The sequence below is a fragment of the Carcharodon carcharias genome, chromosome 14 (genome assembly GCF_017639515.1).
Source record: "Carcharodon carcharias isolate sCarCar2 chromosome 14, sCarCar2.pri, whole genome shotgun sequence".
NCBI lineage: Eukaryota > Metazoa > Chordata > Chondrichthyes > Lamniformes > Lamnidae > Carcharodon > Carcharodon carcharias.
Window position 1 is genome coordinate 9,613,871 of NC_054480.1, and position 17,523 is coordinate 9,631,393.

The 17,523-nt window shown below is 45.7% G+C and overlaps 1 protein-coding gene across 1 annotated transcript in view; it reads right to left on the reverse strand.

The window, feature by feature from the left end:
- asip1 (agouti signaling protein 1) overlaps positions 1-17,523 on the reverse strand; it is a 90,210-nt gene that overhangs the window by 11,367 nt on the left and 61,320 nt on the right. The window contains exon 2 of the mRNA XM_041205227.1: positions 6,521-6,702. Within this exon, the coding sequence (XP_041061161.1) occupies positions 6,521-6,686 (166 nt within the window). The 5' untranslated portion in view covers positions 6,687-6,702. The remainder of the gene's footprint in view (positions 1-6,520; positions 6,703-17,523) is intronic.

Sequence of the window (17,523 nt, forward strand, 5' to 3'; positions counted from 1 at the left end):
CCTAAAATGGTGGGATTGTCTAATGGGGAGAAATTGAAGACATTGGGCCTTTATTCTCTAGGGTTTTGAAGAATGAGAGGCGATCTCATTGCAACTTACAAAATTCTCACAGGGCATGACAGGGTATATGTAAATATAATGTTTCCCCTGGCTGATGAGTATAGAATCAGTGAACACAGTCTCAGAATTAGGGGCAGGCCATTTAAGATTGATATGAGGAGAAACTTCGTCACTCAGAGTGGTGAATCTTTGGAATTCTCTACCCCAGAGGGCAGTAGAAGCTCAACCATGGAGCATGTTCAAAACAGAAATCAATAGATTTCTGGATACTAATGACATCAAGTGATATGGGGATAGGACGGGAAAATAACATGGAGGTAGATGGTCGGCCATGATCTAACTGAATGGCGGAGCAGGCTTGATGGGACAATGGCCTACTGCTGCTCCTATGATCCTCGTGCTACAGCTGAAGAGCTCCCTTTGGTCTTCAGGCATCAATAGTCCTGCACCTGCAATATCTGCTCACCTTCACACATGTTATATGGTAGTGGCGCTCAATCAAAGCCAATGGATACTTAAACAAGCTGTCTGTACTATTTCAGTGCTGTTATTAATGTTTGGATGGAACCTCCAGGAGGCCTCCAGGGCCCAACATCAGCTTGAATAGCTCAATGGATTTTTGATACCACAATTCTCTGAAAGCACATGTGCATGTAGACCATAAAACGGCCCAACAAAATTTTGGTTTCATAAACAATGGCATATAGACTTGAGCTTGTACAAAACACTATTTAGGTCATAATTTTGAAAACTGTGTCTTTGGCACCATATTATCAAAGGTCATTAAGGGCAGAGAGTATGTATTCTGTAGATTATGCTAAATATAAGAAAATATAGTTATTTACAGAGACTTAAGATGCTGCATTTATAAGGTCAGAATCCTGTATGCCTTTTTTACAGCCTTATTAATTTGTCCTGCCACCTTCAAAGATTTGTGTATGTGAACCTCTGGCCACACTGTTCCTGTACTCCCTTAGATTTCTACAATGTAGTTTGTATTCTTCCTTCCAAAATGAATCACATCACACTTTACATTAAATTTCACCTACCATGCTTCTGCTCATTTTACCAGTCTGTCTATGTCCTGATCTGATTCTATCTTCCTCATTGTTCACTAAATTTCCAAATTTTGTGTTATCTAAAAAAATTAAAATTATGACTCCATTTTCAAGTCCAAGTCATTAATAAATATTAAGAAGACCAATTGTTCCATTATCAATCCCTGATGGATACCACTGTATACATCCCTCCAATCTGGAAAAACAACAAATACTCTCTGTTTTCTACCTCAGCTAATTTCATTTCTACTCTGCCACTGCCCCTCTAATCCTGAGTTTACATTTTCTAATGTGGCACATTATGAAACACGATTTGAAAGTTCATATGCGCATCAGCTGGAGTATCTTCATCAACCCTCTCCATTAGTTCATTGAAGAACTCAGACAAGTTTTGTCAGATGTGATTTATCTTTAAAAACCTATGTTGTCTGCCAATTATTAACCTTGTTTTTTTCAAATTCTCACTAATTTTATCTTGAATTATAGAGACTAAGGGACTAAAGTTTCTGGGGCCAGGGTGGTGGAGAGCTAGCATATTAACCAATAAATGAAGCCCTGAAGGGATAAATTAATTCTCCAAAGATGGTAACATATTCCTTTATAAGAATTTTTATAATTTATAGAGTCTTACTCTTCATCCCTTCTGTCCTGATTTTCGTGGCCACTGTCAGAAATGGTAGCCCTGATGCAACCTTACAGGCTGCCCATTCCAACCATTTAAATAATCCTACACCTAGGCCAGGATTTTACAGTCAGTGTGCAGAGACAGGCCCGAGATGCCAGCGCGTAAAATGATACGCAATGATGTTGGGCGTGTGTCCCAACGTCACCGCGCACCATCGCGATATTTCGGCAGGCGGGCACGTGTCTGCCCTCATAGTGTGCCCGCCTTCCATTAATTAACAGGCCAGTTAAGGCCCTTGAGGCAACAACTGAATTTGATTTTGCGCAGCCCGTGCGATTTTCAGGGCATTGCATGGGCACAACGGGCAGGCAGGTAGGCCACATTTTCAAAAACCTCATACATGGGTGGGATAAGAGGGGTGAGTGGGCTTGCTAATGCGAGTTGTTAGAACTCTTACTTACTGCTACTTGATTGTGTGAACAGGACAACTTAATTTCTCTTCAGGGCTGCTTTAACAGAAATAATAGGCTTCAGTTCAAGACGCCAGAGGAGTCATAACACTTGAGGCCTTCCAGGTACGAGTCAACCTTCCCTTACCCTGTGAGTGGGGATTGTGGTCTCCATTGGAGGCACCCTCTCTGAGGAGGAAGAGAGGTCCCGAAGTGGGAGGAGGCCAGGTGTCCCTTTGCAGCCTCCAGGGGAGCGACCCGTGGGAGGACAGGCACTGGCACAAGGGGTGCAGGGCCAAGAGGAAGGGAAAGGCGGAAGGGGCTGCGGAAGCTGCCATTATATTGCTACTAGGGTTTACAGGCAGCAATGCAGCTACCTCCAAATGTCTGAAATGCATTGCCACATAAGGGAAACAGTGACCTCCATCTGTCAGATGATTGGCCCTGAGATTAGCTCCAACTGTGTGGTGGACACCCCATGCCAGTGGTGCTGAAGGTCACAGTGGCACTCAACTTCTATGCCTCAGGCTCTTTCCAGGGGTTGGTGGATGATCTTTGTGGAGTCTCCCAATCAGCTGTCCGCAGTTGTGCCAAGCTGGTGACAGACATTCTGTTCAGGCATGCATTGACTTTCATTCACCACCGCATGGACGAGGCCAGCCAGGCAGAGGCTTTGCCATGACTGTTGGGTTCCCCTGCATCCAGGTTGCAATTGACTGCACACATGTGTGAGCCAGGAGCCTTCGTCAACAGGAAGGGATTTCACTCCATAACATGTAGATAGAGTGTGACCATAGGATACAGATTCTGCAAGTCTGTGAACGGTACCCAGGCAGCTGCCATGACGCTTACATCCTAAGACATTCCCAGATGCCGAGGCTCTTCAGTGCTCCAGCCCAGCTGGATGGATGGCTGCTGGGCGACAAGGGCTATCCCCTCAAAAGATGGCTCATGACGCCTCTCCACCATCGAAGATCAGAAGCTGAGCAGCGGTACAATAGGAGCCATGCCTCCACAAAGATGGTGGTAGAGAGAACCATCGGCCTTCTTAAGATGCGCTTCCAATGGTTGGACCATACAGGGGTCGCCCTGCAATACTCCGCAGATCGTGTGTCAGTGATAGTGGTTGCACGCTCACTCTTCACAATCTGGCGTTGGAAAGAGGGGACGCCATGGAGAAAGAAGATGATGCAGCTGCTCTGGCAGCAGACGATGAGTCCAGTAGTGAGTCCGAGGATGAGCATGCTCAGGAGAATGCCAAGGGGATAGACGCTGACCTAGGTAACCTCCAGGGAGGCAGGGACACCCCGGATGCTTTGATCCAACGCTCCTTCAGCTAGCCTACTAAAAATGAGCCACAACCACATGCCAGGGCTGCAGGCTCCATACTCGATAGCTGACAGGAACATTTGCTTGGTGAACAATATGCACTATGTGTCATTTCAATAAAGCTCAATGACAGACAAGTCACTCATAACATCATGGGTTACCCTTCACCTGCGGAACTGATGAAGCATCCAGAGCCTCGTTGAAAACAAACACATTTACTAGTGTGGAGCCTGGCATACATAAATCAAATTAAATGTTAAGGTGTTCAATAACACACCAACTTAATAAGAACTTAAAAGTTCATGTCGTGTCTAAGGTGATTTATGTTTGCGTTTGCGGGTGCTACAACTAGGTGCTCCCCTCTCGCTGGCACCGGCATTGGAGAAAGCCTACTCACTCTGCAGTCCTGTTAGCCTTGATGGCCTTGGTGGGCATCCTCTGGCCTGTGGAGACTATGCTGGCCCCACCTGGGAGGGAATGGCCAGTGGCATGGCTGGCAACTCCCCAGTCGCCGCAGCCTCATTGTATGCCACAATCACTGGCAGAGGGGATAAGGAGCTGCTGCCCTCATCTGGAGCATCCTGAGAGGAGCTTGCAGAGATGACAAGCAGCTTGTGCACCAATGTCAGGTTGCTTTGGACCTCCCTGCTCACCATTGATGGATGGGCACCTAGCTGGGATACTGGGTGCCCAATCCATCTCCCACACTGACAGTAATCACCTGAAGTCATTGCCGGTGTGAGGGCTTGCAGGTCTGAGTGCATCCCCAGGAAGCTCGGATTCAGCTCCAGGAGGATCCTCTCCATGAGAGTCATCACTCTCTCCGTGGAGGAGGCAGTGCACTCGGCCATGAGAGTCATTGCATTGCTCATGCTCTGCATGGACTCCTCCATCACAGACACGATGGCATGCATTCCCTCATGTATCTGCACCAGATCCTCCCGCACACCCTGCTGGACTTCCAGTATCTGCTGCCTCAGGGACAACTCCAGATGCACATCATCAGCCACTGTCTGAGCAAGTTCCTGGTCCCTAGCAGTCCTCCAACTGCCGGTGTCGGCTCTCTCTGCCTCCGCCTGCACCTCAAGTGAGTGTGAAGTAGCCTCACCACTGTGCACCAAAATACTAGCTGACAATCTAATTCCCACCAAGGTGCTGGTATCTACACTGGTGCCTGCCTGGCTGAGACAGTGTGATGCTGGGCCGCTTAGATCCTCTGTGTCCTCTGGGGTGAGTGGCAGTCCTTCAGGCTCCTGACCCCAAGGGTCTTCTGGTGAGCCTAAAAGGAAGAACAAGGACATGTGATTAGTTGAAGTCATTACACTGTTACTGTGTATGCCTAGCACCCAGATCAGGATGCCCTCGTCTTTCCATTATCAATGGGGATTCCATGTTTGAGGCTCACATCAATATACAGACAACTGTGGAATGGCTGCTATGACAGACATTCTGACCTCAGTGCACTGCACTTTTACCTCCCTGTGGTACCCCAACCTCACCACGGCCAGTTGATTTAGGTGCATTGCGCCTCTCCAGCTCCAGTGCCTCCTGCTCATATCTGGTCAAGATTACAAGGTGGGCCGGGCCACCGCTAGTCCGCAGCCTCTCTACATTATTGTGGGCTGTCTTCTCCTGAAAGAAGAGAGGGGCATTGATTAGTCCACCCTGTACCTGCATTGCCATTGCAGCCTGGCCAACCACACCTGAGGAAAACCTTGCAGGGCTCAGCTGATTCGTGACCCTGGAGCCGCAAAACACTCATTCCAAGCAGCCAGGGCTCCGCCCAGTGCCCAGATGCTGCCTTACTGACATTTGCCACTTACACTATAAGAACCCTGAGGTCCGGTGGGGGGACACCTAACTGCTGTGCTAAGTGACACAATCCAGCACAGTACTCACCCTTCCTGATCGCAGGACGTCATTAAAGCACTTGTGGCACTGCACCCATGTGCGCCTCACCACTTCATGGGAGCTGACCTTAGATGCCACCTCCTTCCAGGCATTTTTGGTTATGTGGGGGGGCCTCCTCCTCCTGTCCCTTGGGACAAGGATATCCTGGCGTGCTGCCGCCTCCTCCAGGAGGGCACTGAGACACTCGTCTGAAAACCTCGGGACCGACTGCCCTGCCGACCTACCCGCCCTGTTCTCCAATGACGTTCTGCATCCGTACGGCAGCACAAATTCAATGGCAGCCTTCGCACGGCTGCCTACGCTGTTTCTGAATGCCGGATCGCCATTGGACCTGGCAGACATTGAGCTCCTGGCCCCGCCCACCTCTTCCTGCTGATCCTGGAGATGCGCATTATGCTGGGCGGGTCTTAATTGGCCCTGTAAAATGGCGGTGCGTACCCGATCGCGGGCAGCAGTCAGGTTCCTAATCTCCTCCGCCCGCTCCCGATGAGCCTGCCCGATGTGGGAAAAATTCAGGCCGTACAATTTTGGATGTGGTCCCTATTTGTGTCTGAGGCCAGATGAGAATTCTATTCCATTGCCCTTCTGCTACCAGAGTGGGATTCCCAGAAAGTTGGCTCCTAAGAGTTTACCTGTAACTGATTTTCGATTAATTGATTTATGCACTTAATCTAAATATTCAGTTTCCACTGCAGTTACCATGTCTGATTGGGAGAATCCCCAATGAAATTACAGGCAAGAATTTTATTTAATAACAAAGTCAGCATCTTGCCTGGCAGAAGTTGAAAATTAATTAAACAATATAAGAAGCAAATTGGAATCGTTATTTTAACCACCAAGTTCAGAGCTTGTAGTAACCTCTGCAAGCCAGTGCTATAAGCACAGAGCAGACGGTTCCAGGAATCAAGTCAAAATCAAGGATAGAACCCTTTAATCGTAGAATGCTGCAACTTTAAACAAAATAACTTAATAACTCATTCATACTGGAAGTTAATTTCAATACCTACATTAACTGCTTAACCCTCAGTTTAAATGACAAGCAATTTATTTAAAAGAAGCCCCATTCACACCACAATCTCATGACTAACCTACTATGGAGATGCCAGTGTACTTGGATTGCTTCTCAGGATGGAGATCAGAAATATTCTTGATCTGTGGAGTTTCTGGGAATTTTTCTTCCATAGCTAGGTGTGAGTATACAAGGAGGCAGCAGGTGTATTGGAGAATCCAGCAAAGGTACATTGTCTTAGCCATCTTGAATGTTGGAGAACTAAAGGATAGGCAAAATAAAACAGGTTATTACTTGTGCATCTACAACAAAGATGGCAACATCTTTTTCTATGATAAATAAAGAACTTGCAATTATATGCTTTTTACATCCTGAATACAGACCAAACCACTTTATACTAAATAAAATACTCTTGAAATGTAGGCGAATTGTTGTTGTGTAGGCAAACATGCCAGCTGTGATGTGCAGAGGAAGATCTCAGAATTTCACAGAGAATTTCACAGAATTGTTACAGCACAGAAGGTGCCATTTGGCTCTCAGAATGAGCAATTCATTTAGTGCTATTCTCTCACCTTTGCTCCACACCCTGTACATTCTTCCTTTTCAGAAAACAGCCGAATTCCCTTTTGAATGCTTCAGTTCAACCTGCCTCCACCACACTCTCAGGCAGTGCATTCCAGACCTTAATAACTTGCTGCGTGAAAAACCTGTTTCTCATATTGCTTTTGTTTCTTTTACTTAAATGTGTGCCCTCTCATTCTCGATGATTTCAGGAGTGGGAACAGTTTCTCCCTATCAACTTTGTCCAGATCCCTCCTGATTTTGAATTCCTTTATCAAATCTCCTCTCAGCCTTCTTTTCTCCAAGGAAAACAGTCCCAACTTCTCCAATCTATCTTGATACCTGAAGTTCCTAATCCCTGAAGTAATGCTTGTGAATCTTGCCTTCATTCTCTCCAATTCCTATACATCCTTCCTGAAGTGTGGCGCCAGATCTGGATGCAGCACTCCAGCTGAGGCCAAACTAGTGTCTTATACAAGTACAGCATAGCCTCCTTGCTCTTGTACTCTATGGCCCTATTAGTAAAATTTAGAATAACTTATACTTTATTCATTGTGTTCTCAACAAGCCCTGCTGCCTTCAATGACTATGCACATATACAACCAGGTCCCTCTGCTCCTGCATCCCCTTTAGAGTTGTACCCATTATTTTATATTGCCTCGCTTTATGTTCTCTCTACCAAAATGAATCACTTCACAGTTCTCCCCATTGAATTTTATTTGCCACCTGTCTGCCTATTCCACCAACTTGTCTATGTCCTTTTGAAGTTCTGCACTATCCTCCTTACAGATCACACTGTTTCCAAATTTCATATTGCCTAAATTTTGAAATTGTGCCCTGTATGCCAATTTTTAGGTCATTAATATATGTCAGGAGAAGCAAGGGTCCCAACTCTGACCCCTGGGGAACTCCACTACAAACCTTCCTCCAGCCCGAAAAACAATCATTAACTACTACTCTCTATTTCCTGTCATTTAGCCAATTTCATATCCAAGTTGCTACTGTCCCTTTTATTCCATGAGCTATAACTTTGCTCACAACAAATACAGTGCGACACATTTCAGACTCAGTCCATCACCTTCTACCCTTCCCCTGTTACCACCAACATCCCCCTATCACTCTTGACCCACCCAATATCACCATTTCCCTCCCCTTTGTCACCCTTGATCCCCCCTGCCCCCATTCCCCTGGACCCTATCATGATCCAGCTCCACATGCCTTCCCTCCCCTCAGAGCCGATACCCGTTACCGTCCCCACGCCCACCCTGATCCTGTCCCTTCCCATTATCCGAGCCATTTGTCTAGTCCCCCTCCACGATGCCTTTTGGAAGTCCATATACGCCACATCAATAGCATTGCTCTCATCAACCGTCTCTGTGACTTCTTGAAAAAACTCCAGCAAATTAGATAAACACGATTTTGCCTTAAGAAATCCATGCTCGCTCTCCTCAATTAATCTGCAATAGTCCATATGACTATTAATTTTGTCCCAAGTTATTGTTTCTAGAAGTTTCCCCAGCACCGAAGTTAAACTGACTAGCCTGTAATTGCTGGGCTTAGCTTTACACCCTTTTTTGAACAAGAGTGATGATTTTGAACAAGAAATGCTTGCAATTTTCCAGTCCTCTGGCACCCCCTGAGTCTAAGGAAGACAATAATAAGGCCAGCGCCTCTGCAACTTCCACTCTCACTTCCCTCGGTATGCTTGGATGCATTTCACGTGGTCCTGGTGCCTTATCAAGTTTAAGTACAGACAGCCTATCCAATACCTCCTCCTTATCAATTTTAAACCCTTCTGGTGTCTTAATTATATCCTCCTTCATCATGGCCTGGGTGGCATCTTCTTCCTTAGTAAAGACAGATGCAAACTGTTCATTTAATACCTCAACTATGCCCTCTGCCTCCATGTGTAAATCCCCTTTTTGTCCCTAATCAGCCCCACTCCTATTCTTACCATTTATATGCATATAGAATTCTTTGGGATTCCCTAAAATGTTGTCTGCCAGTCATCTGTTCGTACTCCCTTTTTGCTTTTCTTGTTTGCTTTTTCACCTTTTCTCTGAACATTCTATATTCATCCTGGTTCTCAATTATATTTTCTACCTGACATCTGTCATAAGCACACATTTTCTTCTTTATCTTAATCTCTATCACCGTTGGCATCCAGGGAGCTCTGGATTTATTTGCCCTACCTCTCCTTTCCGAGGGAAAATATTTTGACTGTGTCCGAACTATCTCTTCTTTGAAGGTAGCCCATTGTTCAGCTTCTGTTTTTCCTGCCAACCTTTGATTCCAATTTATTCTGCCCAGATCCATTCTTACCCCATTGAAGTTGGTTTTCCCCAGTTAATTCTTGCTCTAGATTGCTCTTTGTCTTTTTCCATAGCCAACCTGAACTTTATAATACAATGATCCCTGTCCCCTAAATGTTCTCCGACTGATGCTTGATCCACTTGGCCCACCTCATTCCCAAGAATCAGGGTCTAGCAGTGCCTCCTTTTGTCATTGGACTGGAAACATTCTGTTGTAAAATTATCCTGAACACACTTTAGGAACTCTTTCCCCTCTCTTTGCACTACTGCTGTCATAGTCTATGGGTGGGATCTTCTGGTCCTGCCAGCAGTGGGAATCGTGGTAGGCAGGAACACTTAATTTGGCGGGAGGCAAAAAAATCTGTTTCCTGACAGTGGGATAAACTGTTTGAATTTTGTTCTCCTGCCTTTTAAGGCAGGTCAAGCTTCCTGATGAACAATGTTGGGAACTCCATTTGCATACATTAGCATCTCATGCATGCTCATTAAAAGGCCATCTCCTTGGAATTAAATTTACCATCCAAATTAAGTTCCCAGCCAGCGAGAATTTAGAATGTTCGTTTTTATGACTGTATATAAGTTGTGTGCACCTGGCAAGCTTTACCTCTTTTACAACTTTCGCCTCTTTGAGGACCTCACATAACTTCAATCATACCAAGTGCCCGTAGCAAAAGCTGCACCAAGGCTGGACACAGGAGGTAAGCTAAACAGGGAAGGGGGTTGATAGTAGGGGGAAATTGTCCAGGGAAGGGACGGGGGGGGGAGTCTCCAGGGAAGGTGGGGTGTAGAGATTGTCCAGGGAAGTGGGGGGAGAGTTTCTTAGAGGACGGGGATCAGTGGTATCAATGGTAGGGTCCTGGAAGGTCAATTCAGGGTACTGATGATAGGAGTTACAGTCAGAGGGGGCAGGGAGATGTGGTAGGGTGGCAGGTCTGGGGTGAGAGTTTGGTAGGTGAAAGCCTCTTAGGGAGGAAAGGATCATGGAGGGGGACTAGACAAATGGCTCGGATAATGGGAAGGGACAGGATCAGAGTGGGCATGGGGACGGTAACGGGTATCGGCTCTGAGGGGAGGGAAGGCATGTGGAGCTGGATCATGATAGGGTCCAGGGGAATGGGGGCAAGGGGGATCAAGGGTGACGAAGGGGAGAGAAATGGTGATATTGGGTGGGTCAAGGGTGATAGGGGGATGTTGGTGGTAACAGGGGAAGGGTAGAAGGTGATGGACTGAGTCTGAAATGTGACGCACAGCATTTTTCAAATCTGACCTTGACCATGCAGTCAGTGAGTAAGTGAGATTCTTTGGAGTGGGAGGAGGGTCTTTTCGGGTGTGCGGAGTTCCAAGTCAGCTCAAGTGGCTGACAAAAGGGATACCCTAATAATTATGAGGCACAACTGGATGTCAACCATGCTCAGTTGTGTTGACCTCTATATGGTGAAGCCCAGATGGCAGCAGTTTTGTTCCCAACTCATGGGTCTCATAACATTGAGATCCCAGCAAGGTGTGGAGCTGCCATTTATCCTGTGCCATTTGCCATCTCCTGCAGTCAGAGGCAGGGAGGGAGGTGGATGCCTATAAGCGGCACGGCTGGTGGATGGCAGGCATCTAGCGACTCCAAACCTCCATCCTCCCAGGCAAATGGTCATGGCTGATAAGGGCTTATGTGGTTAATCTTTCTATGCTACCTAGGCAATGGCAATGGCTCTATAGAGTCTTGAGGGCAGTGGAGACAACCAGAATAGTATCAGGGAGGCTTCTTACACATGACTGTCATCACTCTTGTCGAAGAGCAATGTCTCCATGCATAGTCATTTATGAATGGGAGGAACACCCATCTCTGGTCCTCCAGCATGTCCTCCACCTGGAAGGGGTGGGGTGGGGGTGCCATGTCTAGATGGAGGTCAGACGAAGGGCTTAGCACTGGCTTGCTGGCTTTGAGCTGGAGGGAAACCTGTAAAGGACATGCTCACTAAATTTATCACTGCCATTCGTTCACAGATCCACTGAGGCATTAATGATGCAGGCTGCCTTGGTGATGGCTCTCATCTAGATGAGGAGAAGGAAGGTCCATCATAGGTTGGCACAGGGCCAGGTGGAGCCAGGGTCTGAGCAGCAAGAGGTAGTAGGGTCTCAAGAAGGTCAAGAGGCTGGCGAACATGGTCCACTGCAACAGTGACCGTTGGCCTAACCATGAATGTATTGCAGGTGGTGTTCTTATCTAGAAATGAGTGAAAGTCAATGCTGTACACGCCTTCATATGTCCTGGGATGTGGTTGCACACATCTGCTAGCTTCTCCAGTACAGGCAGCAAGGACTCTGGAGGAATAATACGGAGCTCCTAGCCTGCACTGAATGAATGGCTGTCCAGGTGCCATTTAGATATGGTGCCAGGACCTTGGACCCCATGAGATAACGGTAGGGCTGGCAACTTGCTGCCTGCCCCGCCGTGAGATTCACTGAGCTCCTCGTTGATGCATAATTAAAGAGCTGAACAGCAGAAGATCACATGTGTTCAGCCATCCTGCCACCCAGCAGGACTCACGCTGATTTTGTCGCCTGTCACCGGACGTAGACTCCAGAACGGAAGATTCCGCCCTATATTTGGATAATTAAAGTCCATCATTATAACTACTCTATAATTTTTATACCTCTCTGTAATTTCCTTGCAAATTTGTTAATCTACATTCTTCCCACTGGTTGGTGGCCTATAGACTACACCAAGCAATTAGAACCATAGAAAAGTTACAGCACAGGAGGCCATTCAGCCCATCTTGTCCATGCCAGCCCGAGGACACCCAGCTGCCCTTTCTAATCCCACCTTCCTGCACCCAGCCCATAGCCCTGCAGCTTTACAGCACTTTAGGTGCAGATCCAGGTATTTTTTAAAAGAGTTTAAAGTTTCTGCCCCTACCACTAACTTGGGCAGCGAATTCCAGACACCCACTACCCTCTGTGTAAAAAAGTTCTTCCTCATGTTCCCCCTACACCTGCCACTTATCTTGAATCTATGTCCCCTGGTTCTAGAATTCTCCACCAAGGGAAACAATTTTATCCTGTCCACTCTATTCTCCTCATAATTTTGTACACCTCAATCAAGTCACCTCTCAGCCTTCTTTGTTCTAAGGAAAATAACCCCAACCTATCCAATCTCTCCTCATAGCTACACTTTTCTAACCCTGGCAACATTCTTGTAAACCTCCTCCGCACTCTCTCCACAGCTATTACATCCTTCCTGCAATGTGGTGACCAGAACTGCACACAATACTCCAGTTGTGGCCTCATGAGTATTTTGTATAATTCCAACAGTATATCCTTACTTTTATATTCTATACCTCTGCCAATGAAGGAGAACATTCCATATGCCTTCTTTACAATCTTGTCTACTTGAACTGCTGCCTTCAGGGACCAGTGTACTTGTATGCCAAGATCTCTCACTTCATCTACCCCTCTTAGTATATTCCCATTTATTTTGTAATCCCTGTAACTGTCTGACCTCCCTAAATGTATGACCTCACACTTCTCTATGTTAAAATCCATCTGCCACTTTACCGCCCACTCCACCAACCCATCTATATCGTTTTGCAGATTATGGTTATCCTTGACACTATCCACTACTCGACCAATCTTTGTGTCATCTGCAAATTTCCCAATCACGCCCCCACGTTCAGGTCCAAATCATTAATATATAACACAAACAGCAAGGGTCCCAACACCGAACCCTGTGGAAAACCACTTGAGACACCTTTCCATTCGCAAGGGAATCCATCTACCATTACCCTTTTTTTCCTGTTATAAAGCCAATCTTTTATCCAGTTTGCCAAAATACCCTGAATCCCATGGGCTTTTACTTTCCTGTCCAATCTGTCATGTGGGACCTTGTCAAATGCCTTGCTAAAATCCATGTACACAACATCCACTGCACTACCTTCATCAACTCTTCTTGTCACTCCCTCAAAGAATTCAATCAAATTTGTGAGGCAAGACCTTCCTTTAACAAGACCATCCCTGACTAGTCCATGCCTTTCCACATGACAGTTAATCCTATCTCTCAGGATTGATTCTACTAATTTGCTCACCACCGATGTAAGACTAACTGGCCTATAATTGTTTGGCATTTCCTTTGATCCCTTTTTAAACAATGGAACTACATTTGCATTTCTCCAGTCCTCCGGTACCTCCCCTGTATCTAGTGAAGATTGGAAAATCATCCTCAGAGCATCTGCTATCTCCTCCCTGATGTCCTTCAGCAGCCTTGGAAACAATCCATCTGGCCCTGGCGACTTATCAACTTTCAAGGATTTCAACCCTTCGAGTACTTCCTCTCTCTTTATCGGACTATCCCGTCCAATATCTTGCAGTGTTCCTCCTGGACTACCATATCTACATCCTACCTTTTCTCCCTTGTTCCTAAACACTCGCCAAATAGATTCTGTCCTTGATCCCTCTGGGATATCCTCTTTCTCCAGGACTGAAATGTTTTCCTTAATCAATACCACCACCCCTCCCCCTTTTCTTCCTTCCCGATCTTTCCTGAACACTTTGTATCTAGGAATATTTAACACCCAGGCCTGTCCTTCTTTGGACCAGGTCTCTGTTATTGCCACAACTTCATATTTCCACATGGCAATCTGCGCCTGTAACTCACCAGTCTTATTTACTACACTCTGTGAATTCACATACATGCACAGTAACCCTAATCTAGGATAAAGGCAAAATACTGTGGATGCTTGAAATCTGAAATAAAAACAAAAATACCGGAAAAACTCAGCAGGTCTGACAGCATCTGTGGAGAGAAAGACAGAGTTAATGTTTCAAGTCCGTATGACTCTTCTTCAGAGCTAGAGGGAAGTAGAAATATGGTGAAGTATATACTGTTTCAGGGGGGTGGAACAGGTGAAGCTGGATAGAAGGCCAGTGATAGGTGGAGGCAAAGGAGAGATTGCAAAAGATGTCATAAACAAAAGGTCAAAGGGGTGTTAATAGTGGCGATACTGGCTAAAGGAGGTGCTAATGGTGACATTAAGAGTGGAAAGCAGAATATGATAATGGCCAGACCAGGGTGAGCGCTCAGGAAAGAACAACATCAACAAGTGACAGATGGCCCTAGTGGGGGTGGGGTAGGGGAAGGGTATGGTGGTGGGAAAAAATTGAAAATAGGCTAAAAGCTGGGGATAAAACAATGGATAAAAATGGAAATAAATTTTTTTTAAAAATAAAAATAAGTGGGGAAAAAAAAAATATTGAAAAAAGGGGATCAAAAAGGGGTGAGGATGGAGGAGAGAGTTCCTGGTTTGAAGTTGTTGAACTCCATGTTAAGTCCGGAAGACTGTAAAGTGCCTAATCGGAACATGAGGTACTGCTCCTCCAGTTTGCATTGAGCTTCACTGGACCATTGCTACAGGCCAAGGACGGACATGTGGGCATGAGAGCAGGGTGGTGTGTTGAAATGGCAACATTCTGAGATATCAGCTTTTGACTCTGTGAATCACCTTTTGACTCTGTGATGAGAGAGATACCACCTAAGTACTGAAAAACATCTGAAGTATTCTTTATAGAGTGGAGGCAACACAGTTAACACTGCATGAGAGGAAAATGGAAAAAATTGGACAGTTGACAGAAATGGTTTAGGGGAAGTTTTTGAAAGAGATTGGAAGATGCCGATTTAGAGAGCTTTAAAGGGGTAATTCTGGAGTTAAAAATGACTTGCATTTATATAGACTTTTCACAACATGGGACATCTCAAAGTTCTTAACAGCAGATGAAATACTTTTGAAGTGTAGTCAGTATTCTAATGTAGGAAGCATGACAGCCAATTTGTGCACAGTGCGCTCGCACAAGCAGCAATATGGTAATGACTAGATGATCTGTTTGACGGGTACTGAAGATAACCGAGTGATCATGGAGGGAAAATCATTGGGAGATGTTAGGGCATTGCAGAAGCTACCAAGAACAATTAGGATGGTTTAGAATAGTAAAACTCTTAGGTTGTGGGGAGTTGAATTTTGTTTACATTGTTGAAAAGAATGGAATGTTACAACAACAAAATGCAGATAAATTTCACCTTTATTATAATAAAATATTCCAAGACATCTCACAGAAGCATTATAAAGAAAGATTTGACACCGAGCCACATGAGGAGATATTAGGGCAGATGGCCAAAATCTTAATAAAAGCAGCAGGTTTTAAAGAGCATCTTAAAGAAATTAAAAAAGGTAGAGGGCCAGAGATTTAGGGAGGGAATTCCAGAGTTTAGGGCCTAGACAGCAGAAGGCATGCCACCAATGGTGGAACGATCAAAATTGGGGATGCTGCACAAGCCAGAATTAGATGGACAGATGTCTCAGAATGTTGTCCTGCTGGAGGAGATTACAGTATATAAATAGACCATTTGACCTATCAAATTTCACTAGTGTTTTTTCTTGATGAGTCAACCTAATCCCACTTGCCTGCTCTTCGCCCATATCATTTTTTTGGCATCAATCAAATTCTCCATTTTAAAGTAGTCTGTAGGTACTGAACTTTAAAGAAAACATTCCAGAAAAGTTTTTCAACATGACAGGATGTCCTATATGCAAAGGATTGAGAGGAGCCAGAATTCATGTCTTTAAAATGAAAGGCATTTTTAAATGCACATTTAGCTTAAATTGGGATTGGAGAGTTACAGGCAATGAATCCAAAAAAAGGGAAAGTGCCAATGAAACCTCAACTTTCAGGATGGCGGGAGCTTGGCCCCTGCCTTCTGAGGAACATATCCTCGCCTACTCCAGCAGCCCTGATGCCAATTTACACTCTAATGAGCATTGATTGGCCTAAGGTGGGACTTCCTTCCGAGTAAAGGTAAAATCCCAGAGAGCAGGCTGGCCAATCATATTAGCCAGCCGCTTTCCAGGCCGGAGGGAGCTGCTTAGAACTAAGTCCCGGGACACAGAGGACAGGTAAGTGGCAGGGGTACCAGGTGGGAAGGTTAGGCAACATTTAGAGGGTTTGCCAGGGGGTCAATCGGGGTCTCGGGAATAGGCTGGGTGGGAAGTGAGGGCCAGAGGTCACCAGGCTCTGAGGGAAGGGTTCCCCCAGTCGGAAGGGGCCATCTGATGGAGGCACTCCCCCACTTCCCATTGAGATCAAACTCAGTTTATTTCCGGCCTTCCTCCATTGAGCTGCCATACGCCCACCAGCCTAAAAATTGAGGTTGGATGGGAAAACGCCCTGGGCCACTTAATGGCTGTAATCGGGGCAAGGGTGGACTTCCTGTCTGAGGCCCTGACAGCCCCACCATAAAATCGCTATCAGGTTGGGGTTGACGGGAACCCAGAGGGAATCCCATCCATTCAATTTAACGCTACACGCCCCCCCCCCCCCCCCCCACCCCCCCGCCCGCCCGCCCCCCCCCCCCCAATCCCCTCAGAACCCACTGGTGGAAGGGAGCATAAAATTCTGGCCCAGGAGTTAGATATTGTTCCTTCTAGCAGTGGAAGATATAAAAATAAGCTAACAAATGCTGTGTAGATTAAAAAGAAACTGGACAAATATTTGAGTAAGAAAATACCTGTTGTATAGAATTCCAATTGTTCAAATTCCTTTCACTTCATTCAGCATATAGGGACAAATTTTCATAGTTTCGGGAAGACTCCGCACATACCTTTAAAAATGGTGAGGGGGACTGAGGTGGAAAACCTGCCCCTATTTCTGGCAGCTCAATTTTTTGCCAACATGGGGCAGGCATGAATCACAGAGGAGGGAAACCCAAACTCAGCAGGGCCATTTGAAGTTAGTGCTGAGTTCAAACAGACCCCATTTTGGCTCTTGCAAGGGTCGTAACATGCAGTCTGAGAGTCTCACTTTATGGAGAACGTGCTTGAAGAGTGGGTAAGACCTCTTTAAGTGTCATGATCTGAATTTTTTAAATTGCTCACTCTTTAAATGAAATAGATCACGCTGAATCTGTTAGTGAGGCTTTAAAAAAATCTCTCTGGACAACACTATCTAGTCGTACAGTTTCAACAGAGGTTTTTGTTAATATTTCCCCAAGGGTTATTATTATGTCATTATGGTGCTTGGCTGAGTTTCAGAAGCTACAAATTAGCTGAACAGGCAGTCCTGAGTTCACAGTTTGAATGACAGTTTAAATAGACATTTAAAGGATTAGCTTTCTTTGATGTGGGGTCTGAAAAGAAGTTTGTTTGTTTTTATAAGAGATTAACCACCTGAG